The 14,419-nt window shown below is 28.9% G+C and overlaps 5 protein-coding genes across 5 annotated transcripts; 3 read left to right on the top strand and 2 right to left on the bottom strand.

Annotated features, from left to right (window-relative positions):
- Nucleotides 1-513: 513 nt before the first annotated feature.
- Nucleotides 514-789, top strand: OCT59_020903 (uncharacterized protein; the record flags this gene model as incomplete). The annotated part of the gene is made up of 1 exon (XM_025330297.2): nucleotides 514-789. One exon carries the CDS (start codon nucleotides 514-516, stop codon nucleotides 787-789), a length of 276 nt encoding a protein of 91 aa, XP_025180342.2.
- A 4,313-nt stretch (nucleotides 790-5,102) lies between these two features.
- On the top strand, nucleotides 5,103-5,570 carry OCT59_020902 (uncharacterized protein; the record flags this gene model as incomplete). Its single annotated transcript, XM_066149483.1, has 1 exon — nucleotides 5,103-5,570. One exon carries the CDS (start codon nucleotides 5,103-5,105, stop codon nucleotides 5,568-5,570), a length of 468 nt encoding a protein of 155 aa, XP_065990383.1.
- A 3,753-nt stretch (nucleotides 5,571-9,323) lies between these two features.
- On the bottom strand, nucleotides 9,324-9,993 carry OCT59_020901 (uncharacterized protein; the record flags this gene model as incomplete). The annotated part of the gene is made up of 4 exons (XM_066149482.1): nucleotides 9,324-9,361; nucleotides 9,433-9,477; nucleotides 9,553-9,600; nucleotides 9,828-9,993. 4 exons carry the CDS (start codon nucleotides 9,991-9,993, stop codon nucleotides 9,324-9,326), a joined length of 297 nt encoding a protein of 98 aa, XP_065990382.1.
- A 2,132-nt stretch (nucleotides 9,994-12,125) lies between these two features.
- Nucleotides 12,126-12,329, bottom strand: OCT59_020900 (uncharacterized protein; the record flags this gene model as incomplete). Its single annotated transcript, XM_066149481.1, has 1 exon — nucleotides 12,126-12,329. One exon carries the CDS (start codon nucleotides 12,327-12,329, stop codon nucleotides 12,126-12,128), a length of 204 nt encoding a protein of 67 aa, XP_065990381.1.
- Nucleotides 12,330-12,722: 393 nt separating this feature from the next.
- Nucleotides 12,723-13,082, top strand: OCT59_020899 (uncharacterized protein; the record flags this gene model as incomplete). Its single annotated transcript, XM_066149479.1, has 1 exon — nucleotides 12,723-13,082. The coding sequence occupies one exon, from the start codon at nucleotides 12,723-12,725 to the stop codon at nucleotides 13,080-13,082; it is 360 nt and encodes a 119-aa protein (XP_065990380.1).
- Nucleotides 13,083-14,419: the final 1,337 nt, after the last annotated feature.

Raw genomic sequence — 14,419 nt, 5'->3', positions numbered from 1 at the left:
AACATATCAAACATTTGAAACATTTGAAACATTGATCGTCATCTCGTGAATTTTGGTCACGTGATCGATCGATCGCTACAGTAAGGTGACCTTCAAACTTTTTACTATTAGCTGTACAACGGTTTTCTATAAAGTTCAGTACGTAAAATTACCTCCTTACTTTGGATAATTGGAAAAAATACGCAAATTAATTTCTTAACCACCGATCATCATGTAATTTACCTATTGTTTTAATAGAAGAATAATTTTTTTATAATTAAATGCACAAGCATTACACATTTTTTTGCACCAAATAAAGTTTTTTGCACTAATAGTTATTTATATTTATTTTTATTTATCTCAATGAAATATATATATTTACATATATGATCTAAAAATACGCAAAATAAACCTTTATTTAAACAAAAAACCTGTTAAAAATATGCATTTTAATAGTCTGACCATGGCTAAAAAATCCTTAGGTTGCAAATCAATACCTAACCCCGTAAATTTCTCTATGCTGGCGATACAATTATGCACCTTACTATATTTCGGGGTCCTGGTTATTTATTGTCCGAAGCGTTTTCAACGATTCCAAGATCTTCAAAAGAACATGAAGAGTTAGACAATTTGAACAACAATTTTAAAGAAAGATTAGAAGAATTAAAAACGACAACAGACATGTCACAAAAAAAAGGAAAAAAGAAAGTAACAGATTTATCGGACGATGATGATGAAGAACAGAAAAATGAAAACAAAAAGCGTGTAGTGCGAAAGCAGGGAGAAAGGGAAAATTCTGATACAGAATGAACAAATTATCCCAAAAAATTTTAACAATCTTGAAAATTTATTTTTAGAAGAACAATACTGGAATTTGATCGAGTTTTTAACTACTTGACAACAGAGAGCTTGTTCAAGAGAAAACATTGATAATTTCTGCGATAGTATAGTTTTTCTTTCTTTTAATTTCGAGACAGAATTTTATTTTGCTTTATTTTTATCGCTTTTAATGTAGTTTAAATCATTTAGTTTTTATTTGAATTATCTTCACAATTAATTTGATTGATTTTAAAATAGTAAAGCCTCAAAACATATAAAATAGCAAAAAAACCAAAAAAACATCGTAAAACACTAGAACAGTAGCGTAGTTGGAAACAATATAATTATAGAATCGAACACAATGTATTAGTTTAGATTTTATATTTTTTTTTTAGTTATAGTTAGATAAATACTCAGTTATAGGGTTTAGAAAGTTTTTGAACTTTCTTTGCTCTAGGTGCTTTTGTATGTGATTTATCAGATTTATTTTAAATCGAGGTCAATTAATAAAGCGCGTTACTGTTTAAAAAAAAAAAAAAAAAAAAAAAAAAAAAAAAATTGTCTGAAGCGTTAGCGGAGGACATTAATGGTTAGACACATTGTAATGCAAGGTATGTCTGTCCGTACGCGTGATTAACCAATAAGATGTATTATTGATTATTATCACGTGATCAGATTTTCGGTGATGCGCCTGACGCGTGATTTTAAATGAGTGCTTCGGACATTACAACGGATCCCGTTACCTAGTTAATACTTTAAATCAAAAAAATTTCAAACTAACCATTTTATCAAAAGAAATTCAATGAATTTAGAAAATTTTTAATTGCTAATTTTACATTCCAAAAAATTAAATTCAAACACATAAAGAAATAGCTATTATTATTCATGAGATTGTATTCTTCTACCGTTTATTTTTTTTATTTAGTTGTATAGTTATTTAAATATTTATAGAAATAAAAATCTTTACATTAGTATTTATGCTGCAACAATTAGAATGCCACTTGTTATAATAGTACACGAAAAAAAATATATTGGTAATTAAATAATCATACAATAATTGGATAGTCATCTTAACTGCCTTCTTAGTGATATTCTAACATGCACCTATCCACTACCTATCCAATTACTAATATTTAATTAATTAAGATTTCTCGTTGGTTAAGCCTCTATGGTAATGGTTATGGTATTCATAGTAGTGAGAACAATATTCCTATGAATAGGGTGAAAATAAAAACACACAGTATATATAAATGAATGTAATTAATAATTTTATTTAACTTTATTTTTTTTAGATTCTTTTATTGTATAATACGAAATTATCATCATGGTACGTAAAGGTATTTTATTTAGTTGAGAATTCTAACAATCCAATTTTATTAAAATAAATGTTCAACTTTTCATTTCAGAATGCTAAGGCTACTGATGGTATAATTCTATCACCACGGCCATCTAGTTTCCATAGGTAAAAAACTTCCCACTATTGTCTTTAATAGTACGTAAACTTTTATGTTAACTTTAATTACTTATAGCACCTGGTGTTCGGTTTTGTATATGATGGCTTTGATGGTAATGAAACTGCCACTGGTAGTAACCCACTTTTGCGGCTCTTGAGTATATTAATGGCGAATTTGGATAGCTATTTAATCAATCGTACCTTTTAGGATCATCTATATTCGGAAACTTTTGATTATTACATTTGGTACGAGTGTATTTATATCTTTTGAATAAGATCCGAGTCAATGGGTGATTTAGATAAAAATCTCTACACATTTTCCCACAAACCTAAGTAGTAGTAATTGCATTCATATTATGGTGCAATTGCCTATTTCTAAAAGAGAAGTAACCTGTCATGTGAATTATGGACGAAAAACTGGCAGTTTTGCTGGATAGTATATAGCGAAACTAAAACTACACTGACAATTCTCAAAAAATTGTTTCGTTCTACAATTTTTATTCCAAATGAGTTGAAAGATGAAAATTTAAACATTAAACACGAGATAAATACCCTGATACTATTCCGTTCATGGATGATGATAGTGTTGCTGAGAACTGAATTATCTGAGCGGAAATTTTCTCCATATAGAATTACATTTGACAATATACACTCCCCAGAAATCCTTTTCTTTATGGCGCTTCACTGATGTAAAGGAGCTTTTTGTATTTAGAGATGATAGCTGGGAAGAATTACCAACATACGAAGGCTCAACCATGGAAATATCGGTTTAAAAGAAGACAATAGATATTATTATTGAATTCAAAAAAACTTCCACTAATGAAGCTTCACGGAGAGAATACATATCACCTATTCTTCATCCTATTGTTTTCAAAGTATACCCTGAATATGAAGCTACGGGTATGGACTTTTATAATATTGATTCTTTATTGTTATGTTTGCTGTTACATTTAAATCGCAAATTTGAAATCTATATTTATTTTATATTGTGTAACCTAATTTTATAGTAATATAATAATTTTCGCGTAAGCGGCAAAATAATTTCTTTTGTTATACAGTATTAGATAAAACTTCTACGGATTTCCATGGAATTTCGTAGCCCATAAAAATTTCATCTGAGATTTCATACTTTTACATTATCAAAATTTATAAATTAAACTGAAGCACATGTTGCTTTTTATTTTTGTTATTGATGGCATTGAAATTTTGAGCTACATCAAAAATAAACGATAAAAATAAATTGTAATACATGAGATATTAAAGGTTTGTCTATAATAACCTTTTTTTTCGCTCCGGACTTACAATAGTTGCCGTTTCCTAGTTTATGATTTATAAAAGTTCGGATATATCCGTAATCCTAGGATATTCACTGAATAACCCATTAGGATCATTCACCGGATCTAAGCTCTAAATTTTTTATAGTTTTTTAAAGAAACTTTTTTCATTGGCATATTATACTGTATATTTTTATAGACACATGGATAAAAATAAATTGTTGATCTCATGTGATATAAGAAATTACGCGGACGAAAAAAGGAAGTCGGTTATTATAATAGGAAATAAAATTCTGACCGGCATTATCAAAAATTATCTAAAAAAGGAAAGGTTTTCATGATTTTTTTAGTTCAAAATACGCAAACTCAAACCTGACCCTTTATATATATTTCTGGGTCCTGGTATGCTGTCGTACAAATGACATAACGGATTTAAATGGTAGATATGCGTAATAAGCTAAAGATTTAGGGAATTTATGTAGTACATATATAGGATCTGCAAAGTGATCGACAGTGTAACATTAACGATTCTCATATAATAACTTTTTTGCATCTTGATTTCCATTTCTATTGTCATATCGGGACGAAAAACAATTTTTATTTCCGGTTTTTTATTATTTGTTTCGCACAATAGTAAATTTGATTTTTCATATGAATTCTTTTATCAAATATATCAAAGATTTAATAGACAATCTACTTTATATAGAAGTATGTGAAGTATGTGATGCTACATGTCCTGCACTACATTTTCAACAAAATTTCAAAAATTGGACTAGTGGTAGTGATGAAGTTGATAAATTGATTCAATTTATTCAGTTATCATCACATTATTATGTAGGAATAGAATGGATACCTTATGACAGATTTTATGATATTAAATATATTGCAGAAGGTGGGTTTGGCAAAGTCTATAGAGCAAACTGGATTGATGGACCTATAGAAAGACTATTTTCGTGGGATGATAAAAACGAAAATTGGAATAGAATAGATCAAAATGGATTTGTAGCTCTGAAAAGCCTAAATAATTCAAAAAATAGTACATTTGAATTTTTGAAAGAGGTATTGTTGTATTGTTGTTTAACAAATTTTGAAAAGTTTTATTTATAACTAATATGTTTTATTTTGTACATTAAATTCAGATTATATTTCACACAGATGTAATAACTTATTTTAACTATGGTGTTATTAAACCTTATGGAATAACTCAAGATCCAGAAACAAAAAATTATATGATAGTTCTAGATTATGCAGAATTAGGAAGTTTACGAAATTATTTAGATACAAGTTATAATGAATTATCTTGGAGTGATAAGATTTGTATTTTAACTGATATTGCACTTGGAATTCGATATATTCATGATAATGAAATAATTCACCGAGATTTACATGTTGGCAATATATTATGTAAAGATAGTGTAATTTGTATAGCTGATTTTGGATTATGTAAACCTGCAGATCACAATGCATCTGAAAATACGAAAAAGGGTGTTTATGGTGTTTTACCTTATATGGCTCCTGAAATTTTACGAGGGCAAAATTATACCAAAGCTGCTGATATTTACAGTTTTGGTATAATTATGTATGAAGTAATTACTGGATTACCTCCATATCATAATTCATCTCATGATGAATTTTTAGCATTAGATATTTGTGAAGGACTTAGACCAAGTTTTAATATTAGGGTTCCTCAAATAATTTTTGATTTAATTAATAAATGTTTAGATGCGAATGCTTTAAATCGACCAACGGCAGGAGAAGTTCATGAAATTGTAGATCAGTGGAAAACAGAATTAGCTTATGATTATCTTGGGGACCATGTAAAGGAAGTATATGATAAATATAAAATGATTGAAACAGAAATACGAGAACAGGCTAAAGAATCGGAAGAAACTAATAATAGCAATAAATCATCGACTAGTGCTATTCCTTCAACTAGTTTAGGAATATCATATGAAATACATCCAGAAGCCATTTATACAAGTAGATTACTTAATTTTAGTATTAATCTTCCAGAACCAAAAAATTCAGAAGAACGATACAGGTAACTAATATTTATATATTATAATTTATTTATGTAATAATAAAAAATAATACTTTATTTTTGTTAAATAGAATTTAAGAAATTGATATTTCTCAATTGAAAATTAACGAAAATGGTAAAATTCTTAGATTTTATGAAGGCTTGATTTTGATTCATACTGTATTTAGCATATATAGTATATATTTTAAATTCCTTTTTTTCAAAAAAAAATCAAAAATAATAAGTCTAAAGGTGGAATCTAGTAATTAACTCATTTTATTAGTTAATAGTTGCAATGAACTTTTAAAAATTAGAATATTACACAGATTTGATAGAAATTTACAGTAGAATTGTAAATAAGATCCAATTTACACTTACTAGTAATGTAAAATATTATATCTTATATAAATTGCAATTATTTTACTTATTCTCAAAATTTTAATATCAAAAATTTTAAAGAACACTAAATTAAGTCTATCAAAATTTCATAATGTATTGAACTTTCATTTCTTGCGAAAAAACGAAGAGAAGGGACGAAGGTAATACTGAAAAAATTCTTGCAATACATGAATTTTAATAATAAATTTCATGTTAACAAACTCATTTTAATTACCAATTAATAACCCTAAGTAGATTAATCCAAAAAGATTCTTAGACATCATTCTAAGGTAGAAAATTTTAATATGATGGTGATAAGTATCATTGGCCTAATAAATCAAATATATGTCTAGTCCCATATAAAATTTATACTGTATTTGATAGATTTTTTCTTTGCTTTTGTAATAAAATTCCTATTATTCCAGATTTGCATCGAAAAGCATCCTAAATCATTACTACTTCTTTCATGAAATAGTTTGCTTTTAAAAGAATTACAAAAATAATTTTTTTCTTTAGTGTTAACATTCGTTTTGAGTGACTGTTTGAAGTAATGAAGCACGGTTTATTAAAGATTAAAGATTCCATATTTTTTAACGGTTAAATGTCCATCTCAAAAAAGCATGTGAAATAGTAGTAAAATATAGATATCGTATACATCCGAAATTAAGCACCCTTTTTTGACCGTAATGCTAGCTAGGAACAGCATAACGCAGGCCAAAATTTTCATAATTCTGGCCAGGGGTGCTTATTTCGGGGTGCTTAATATCGGATGTATACGGCATACGGCAGTCACTAGTCAGTCGTAAAAAAAATCCTGATTTCTTTCATAGTGACAATCCATAATCGGAATAACGTATTGTCCATCATAAAATACTTTGAACATTTGTTCAAGGTGTCACGTGTGCATTTAGCATGTCATTTTCTATACCATGTTTTATGATTTTGGCTGGAATTGTAAAATTATAGTGAGTTACGAACTACATGACATACCCACATTATTTTCCAAACCATGGTATTCCTACAATACTAGTAAGGTATCAAATAACAAGAACTGATCGACTAATTCAATACTAAGAAAAGTTACGTGATTCTTTGTGAACTCCCAGATTCAATCCTTAATAATTTTCGTTCCTCAGAAAATTACAAAGATTTTTTTTGTATACATTTCACTTTCTATATCCTTGACAGGAAGTTCAATAACATTTATAATACAATAATAGGCACTATTAATAATCTTAATCGCCATATTAAATGAAAACCTTTATATGAGATTATCCATATTCTAATCTGAATAAGTGTTATATTGTTTATTGGATGTCAGGTTTCTACGTGGTAAAGTCGTTGAAACACCTCGGTCAAAAATTACTCCTTAGTCCTTTCTATTCCATTCACCTTATGGAGTTGTCAAATACCGTATCATAATTAATTATGTTGAAACTTATAATATATTTGTTTTTTGCTTCTCATGTTGGTCATACTTGAAAGATTTCACTTACCAACTTTTTATATTTTTAAATGCAAATCTTTCGCATTTGAAAATAGCAAAGATCTGTCCTTGCAATTTACTCGTATATTTTGTGATTTTTGTCCTCTTTAACCACTCTATGTTTAGATGTAAATTTATAAATATTTATGATTGAGCTTGAAATCAGAAATCAAATAATTATTCACAATACAAGCAAGAAAGACATTTAGTTACATTGATTCCGTAAAGATAATCGCTTTTCATATCTATTAGTTTTTGTTACTAGTAGTGTAAGATTCTCACATTTAATTCAATATAAAGCTTTCAGCAATATCATTAAGGAACGTCTCGTCAACACAAGCTAATATAGTTATTTGTTAATATGTTCATTTTATTAGGTTATATGAATAATTTGTAAAAAAAATATATGATGCGTATTTATAATGAAAAATTTATTTTACAATGAGTATGAGTTAATATATACATTTTATTTAAGTTAAATATAGATTAAGTTTGCAGTATCACATGTACTGGTTTTTAAATTTAGCAATGCATTACATAATTAAATCGTATTTTACTTGTTTATTTTTTTTAATAATGATTTTAAACTTTAAACTCCATTGTAATCAAAAATTGTGTATATTGTATTCTTTAAAATAAATTATATAATTAATAAATGATGTTAATATTTTCCATGATTTTAAATTTTCGATACTTCATAAACTTCTGTAGTACAAGTAATGCTTCATCCATATTTTAATAAGCTACTCGGGTATTTAAAACTATAAATTTAAAAGAAAATAAATTATCGTGCATAAAGAACAAATTCAATATTGTATTTATTGATTGAATATTTGATAGTATTTTCTATAAAAAAATAACTATTAATATCGTCTCATTACATGATAGAAATTAATTGTACAAATTAGAGTTTCTGAATTAAACACCTTCTTAAACATAATAATAAGAAATTCTTTCAAATCAAATTTTCATACAAAATCCTCGATCCTCGATAAAAAGCAATTTGTAATTTTCACCTATTACAGTTTTAATAAATTGTGGTCATTTATTTTTAATTGGATTATTAAGAGACATTTCTTTCAGCAAAGATATTATTTAACCTTGAAATGAAAGTATCATATGTATAATAACTAATTAAAACCAATTTATAATCCCAATACTACAATTATTACAATCATGGGTGCACTATTTTTTTCCACAAAAGGTTAACTCTAAATAAAGAAAGCTCCATATATGTAACTTCTTTAAGTATATAATTTTTTCAAAAACAATGTTATATGTTAAAAAAAAATATTAAGATGTTTAATCGTAGTGAATTTGATGCATTTGAAATCATCAATCACAGGATAGATATCCAATCAGATAAATTACGTGTGATCATTTAACGCATTTTCAACAATTGAATTTCAAAATTCAACGAGCTTGAAATTAATATGCAATTTATGAGATTTCCTTAGGTCAGATCACTCATATGTTTTTGAGTAATACAATATAATGGATGATGCAAAATTCATTTTTTTTTTATCTTGTTATTACTATAAATTGGTAAAAGGGCAAATTTCGTTTAATTGTCCAGATTCACTATTAAATTTTTAAGTTTATAGAAATATAAGTTTGAAAGTTTAGCTTAGAGAATATGTTTACAAAAGCAAATCATAATAGACATCAATTATAACTCTAATGTAGAATGTATATTATAACACACTTAATAACAATGTTATTTATTAAATAAAATAAAAGAATGAAAAAAAGAATAAATAACGACTTATAGGCTTTAAGATAATTTAGATATAATATTCAAATATCAAAATCAATTTCCTGTGAAATATATCCTATTTTTTTAAATTAAAAAATCAGATTAAGATAATAAAAATATTTATAGAATTATACAATAGTATTTACTTACTTTCATCATTAATATATTTTATATCCAAATTCTTGCTTAATATAATCTAAATAAATGAAAATAAATTTTATTAGGAATAAATAGTATTTTGTTACAAAGATATAAAAAGGATTTTACCATTATTCTCATTTTCTATTGATCTTATCTTTTTAATAATTTTATCTGAAAATATTTCACTTTAGTAAATATTGAATCCATTTGCACTTATATACTATATAATTTTTGACTTTATAATACCTTCATTAAAACAGTTTTCAATTTTGTTGTCTTCAAACTTCCTTTTACCTTTAAATGAATACAAATAATAATACCATTAAAAAAAAAAATCTAAATAGTAATGAAGCATAGTATTATTATTACTTCTGATATATAATTCAGATTGATTCAATCATCCAAATTAGGAACAGACATCCATGTCCAATTATTTGGACAGTTTATAAATAGCTTGGGACGGTATCATTCAGAATCCTATTTTTTGTCAAGTAAAAACATTTAATATCATATTTACCAACTTCCGTAATTATCTAAACTTCTTGTAGACATTGCAGATTGAATCATACCACTTAAAGATCTACTCCTGTAAATTGCGCCTGGATTATTTGTTTTTACAGGTCCAATACCTGACGATCTTATAATTTTAGTTGGATTTTCATTTTCGATAATGACTATTTTACACATTTTGTTTTTTAAAACAGTAGCTGTTGGCCTTTTATTTGGATCAGAATTCCAGCATTCTTTCCCTATGAAAAAAGATCATCCAATTTTTGTGCAATATTTGTTCAAGTCCGTGCAGAAATCATACAATTATTGCAGTTTTTTGGATAAAAATGGCCATGTCGATTTTATAGTGTATTGAAAATGTGCGATCTTTGTACAATTGAAAATAAACTTAAATTAAGTATACAGAAAACGTTCAACTTTTGTGCAATAAAAGTTTAGGATATAAAAATTGTGCGATTATTGTACAATATTTGAAAATATACGAAATATACGTTTATTTTAGTACAATCGTTACAATTGTACGATGGGAGATCATTTTACTTTAATTGTGAATTGTGAATGTATTTAAAAAGTAATATATATGACTGTTTACCTACAATGTATTTATTTTAAATTAACTTATAATTTATAATAATATTAGCGATCAAGTTATTTTATTATAACAGAACCGCGTTTCTATAATATACATTTAATATCATTTAACCCATTTAACCGTAATTCAACCATATTATAATCGTGTATCAAGTTTTTATATTATAGTAAAACCGAAAATATCTGCAAACATCACAATAATCGCTTCATCACGATCACCTTTTCCGTCTCTAAAATTACTTTTTTGATCACTTCCTTTACTACAATTACTTCCTCCTCCACCACAATAACCGCCGCCGCCACCATATACACATACCATCTGCAACTACCATCACGCTCGCGTTATTTCCTTATCCACCTTCGTCACATTCTAAATTTACTTAATTTTTTTACCTTTCCTTAATAATCTTTTATAATAAATATATTAATATAATTAATTAAATAAAAAAATTTAATTAAATAAAAAAATTTTTTATGCAATATGAAACTTATTTTATTGATTTTATTGATTTTATTATATATTGTATTACTAAGCAAGTTTTATTATAAAAAAAATTCTTAAATAAAATAATAAATAGAAAAATACTTAGAAATTCATTATTATTCCAATTTTTAATAAAAGATCTAGAAAATTAAACTTCGTCGTTGATATAAACTTCGTATAAACTTATCATACATAACTTGGTGCTGTTTTAATATCGCTGAATGATACATGATACCTATACCTTGTATACCTTAGTAATATCTCATTATTTTCGTTTCCTTTAGCTGTTATTTTATTCTATAAAGTTTACCAGTTTATAAAGTAACGCGCCTTTTGGATTGCTGTTACCTCTCATGTACATACTATTTACTAACTAATAGAAACGAGTTTTACATCAAGTATCGTCGTTATTCATGTTTAGATCTAAAATGATTAGAGATTCTTAGTATTAACACATTTAATTATTGGTATTAACGAATATTAACGCATTTTATTATCACTACTATTCCTACCGATCATTATATAAATGTAATGTAAATTTTTTCATGTTTACTTTTTTTACGAATTGCGAATTAATAATATTAATAAATAAAAAATATTAAAAATAAATAAAAAATATTAAAAATAATATATATGAAAATAAATATATAATTTTATAAAAAAATTTTTTTTTATTATATTGGTTCGACCCCAATCGAACGTTTTTTAAAAAAATTAATCCGACTCAGACAAAAAAAAATAGTAATCAAAAATTAATTCGACCCCAATCGATCGGACAAAAAAAAAATAGTAATCGAACATTTTTTAAAAGATTAATATCCGACCCCAATCGGAAAAAGAAAAATATTCGACCCCAATCGAATATTTTAATTAATCTTTTATTATCCGACCCCAATCGGAAAAATGTTCGAGAACATAACATGATTCAGAAAATAATTTTTAATCTAACTTAAAAAATTAAAAAGATTAGAAAAAAGTTAAAAAATTAAAAAATTTAGAGCCAAGGCTCTCTTATTTTAACATTATTACAACTCATAACCATATGATCGTCCGCCCAGCAATTAACGCAACGGCCTTTGTACTCTTTCGGTATTTGAGTACAAGCGAAGATGTAATGATTATCATTACAATAATAGCAAACAGCTCCTATTTTTATTAATTTAAAAATTTTATTATTAAATAATTTATAAAATTTACTTTTACATTAAATTAATAAATTTTATTACCCGTTGATTCAAAACATTCGCGCTGTCGGCGCTGCATACGCTGCTGGTGTTGCTGCTGCCGTTGCCATTGCTGCTGTTGCTGCTGTTGCTGTTGCTGTTGCTGCTGCTGCTGTGTCGTCAGGCTGGATGTGGGCCTCGCTACCGCTCCACCCACCTCGGCCTCGCGGCCTCGCAGTACCTATATCCCCCCTATGGGGCACAGGAATCCCCATATATCCGCCACAATCTGGGACAACATATGGAACAAATATATATACCAAATAACTAGAAAACAATAGAAAAGGAAGGAATAACGGATATAATGAGAGGGTTGTCCCGGATGTGGCAGATGTGGCAGATGTTTCAGAAAAAATATGAGAGGACATCCCCCCAGAAAAAGTTTTATTTTTACCACCCCAGATCCGCCACATCCGGAACATCTGGAACAAGTCAGGATTCCGTCTAATAATCTATTGGAAGCAGTGAGACAGCAAACCAGGTAAATTAGTAGGTAAGCCCCTAGAAGGTCTATAGAGCCAGTAAGACCAACCCCGTTCTGCCCCCGTCAGAAAAAATAAGTAATTGAACAATGGGTATACCATAAGTAACCTATAAGGACAGATAACATGTATACCCCGCACGCAGTATTAGTAATTCCTGAACTTGTAGGCCATATCCTGGAACACATTCCAAGTAGCAATTTCGGGCCACATCTTTTAGAAGTCAGCCCAATCTGGAAAGCCGAAGCTGAACGAGTACTCTGGAAGCGGCATAAAAAAGCCGAGGAGGCATACGACAGGGCAGTAGAAAAGAAGGAAAAAGCAAACGATGCTCTTGGCCAATCATTGGAGGAGGAGGGTACCCTCCGTGAACTTGAATGGAAGGCGTATCAAAAGGCTTGTAAAGAGTTAACGGACACTAGAAAAAAGCTAACTATAGTAAAAGGAGCTCTTGAGCGGTTTGGATTTCAGATATATGTAGTTTGAAAAAGGGGAAGGGAAGATTTAGAGCAGTCGTAAAGGTTCGTGGTTTATAGTTTTTTTTTTTACCCCTAGAAGATAACCAGATATAACCGGAGGACCGCAGAATCGCAGGACCATAGGACTACAGGAGGGTAAATTGGTAGGAGTGCAGATCTTTGGAAAAATATTCGGCAATTGAAGATTAGGTAACTATAAATTAGTACTCGATTTGATAGAACAAAAAATGACTGCCCAAACTAGCACTCAAGCTCAAGTTATCCCCAAGTTCGGTGAACAGAAGAAGGCTTTTAGTATTGATGAGCTTAAACGGCTCATTAACGCTGCAAAGAATATGAGGGATCTCAATCAAGCTAAAGGTTATCTTTGCAGTTACTTTATCCCCTGCTCCAACCCACATGGAGTCTTCATGTGGCGATCAGAAATCAAAAACCTCGAGCACATCCCTGATAAAAATATTAATAAACTTATCCGTCCAATTACCAAAGTCTTTTACACACAATCTGAACAGGGTCCTTCACAAAAGGTTGAATTTAATATCAACAAATGGTTTATGATCGAATATAGTACTGTATGTGTAGCTACCTGTGACCCTCAAAAATCCCGTATCTTTGAACTAGGTGGCCAACTTTATCTCAATATCTTTCCAGGATTCCTCCATATCCTGCGTCCGATATCCACTTTTGAATCTACAACCCACCTCGCGGTTAAATTTATCTTCTCCCACATTCAGGATATCTGGTGTTCAGGCGATTGGAATCTTACTGAGTATATCATAAAGTGGTTGGCCGGTGTGGCAGCCGGAAGGAAAATGTATTCGATTCTCTACCTGAAATCTGGACAGGGTTGGGGTAAGAGTATTATAACAGATTTCATTCAACGTAGTGTTTTAGGTACTCAACTTGTTTATAAGACCAGTGATCCTCAAACGATTCTTGGAAGTTTCAATGGGCAATTACAAGGTAAGGTTCTTCTCCTCCTCGAGGAAATGCCTACAGAAAAAAGCCAGTGGAATAATCTGTATCGATCATTGAAGGATAAGGTAACAGGTGACATAATGGAAATCCATGAAAAATACAAGACGCCAACACATTACAAAAACTTTATATCCACCATTGTACTCACTAATGAAAATGCTCTCAGAGTGGAGAATGACGATAGGCGCACAGTGTTCTTGGATGTGTCACCATCCCGCAAGGGAGACCTCAACTACTTTAAGAAACTCAGTGACGCTATGAAATACCCAGGTGCCAGTGAGGCATTCTATGCTTACTTGAGAGCCATTGCAGACGCTTACCCAGACTTCAATGGGAATCCACCACCTATGACGACATCTAAGCAGG

This window comes from Rhizophagus irregularis, chromosome 3, assembly GCF_026210795.1.
Source record: "Rhizophagus irregularis chromosome 3, complete sequence".
In the NCBI taxonomy this organism is placed as follows: Eukaryota; Fungi; Glomeromycota; class Glomeromycetes; order Glomerales; family Glomeraceae; genus Rhizophagus; species Rhizophagus irregularis.
Note: the sequence above shows the minus strand (reverse complement) of the source record. Positions and strands in the feature narration are given on the sequence as shown.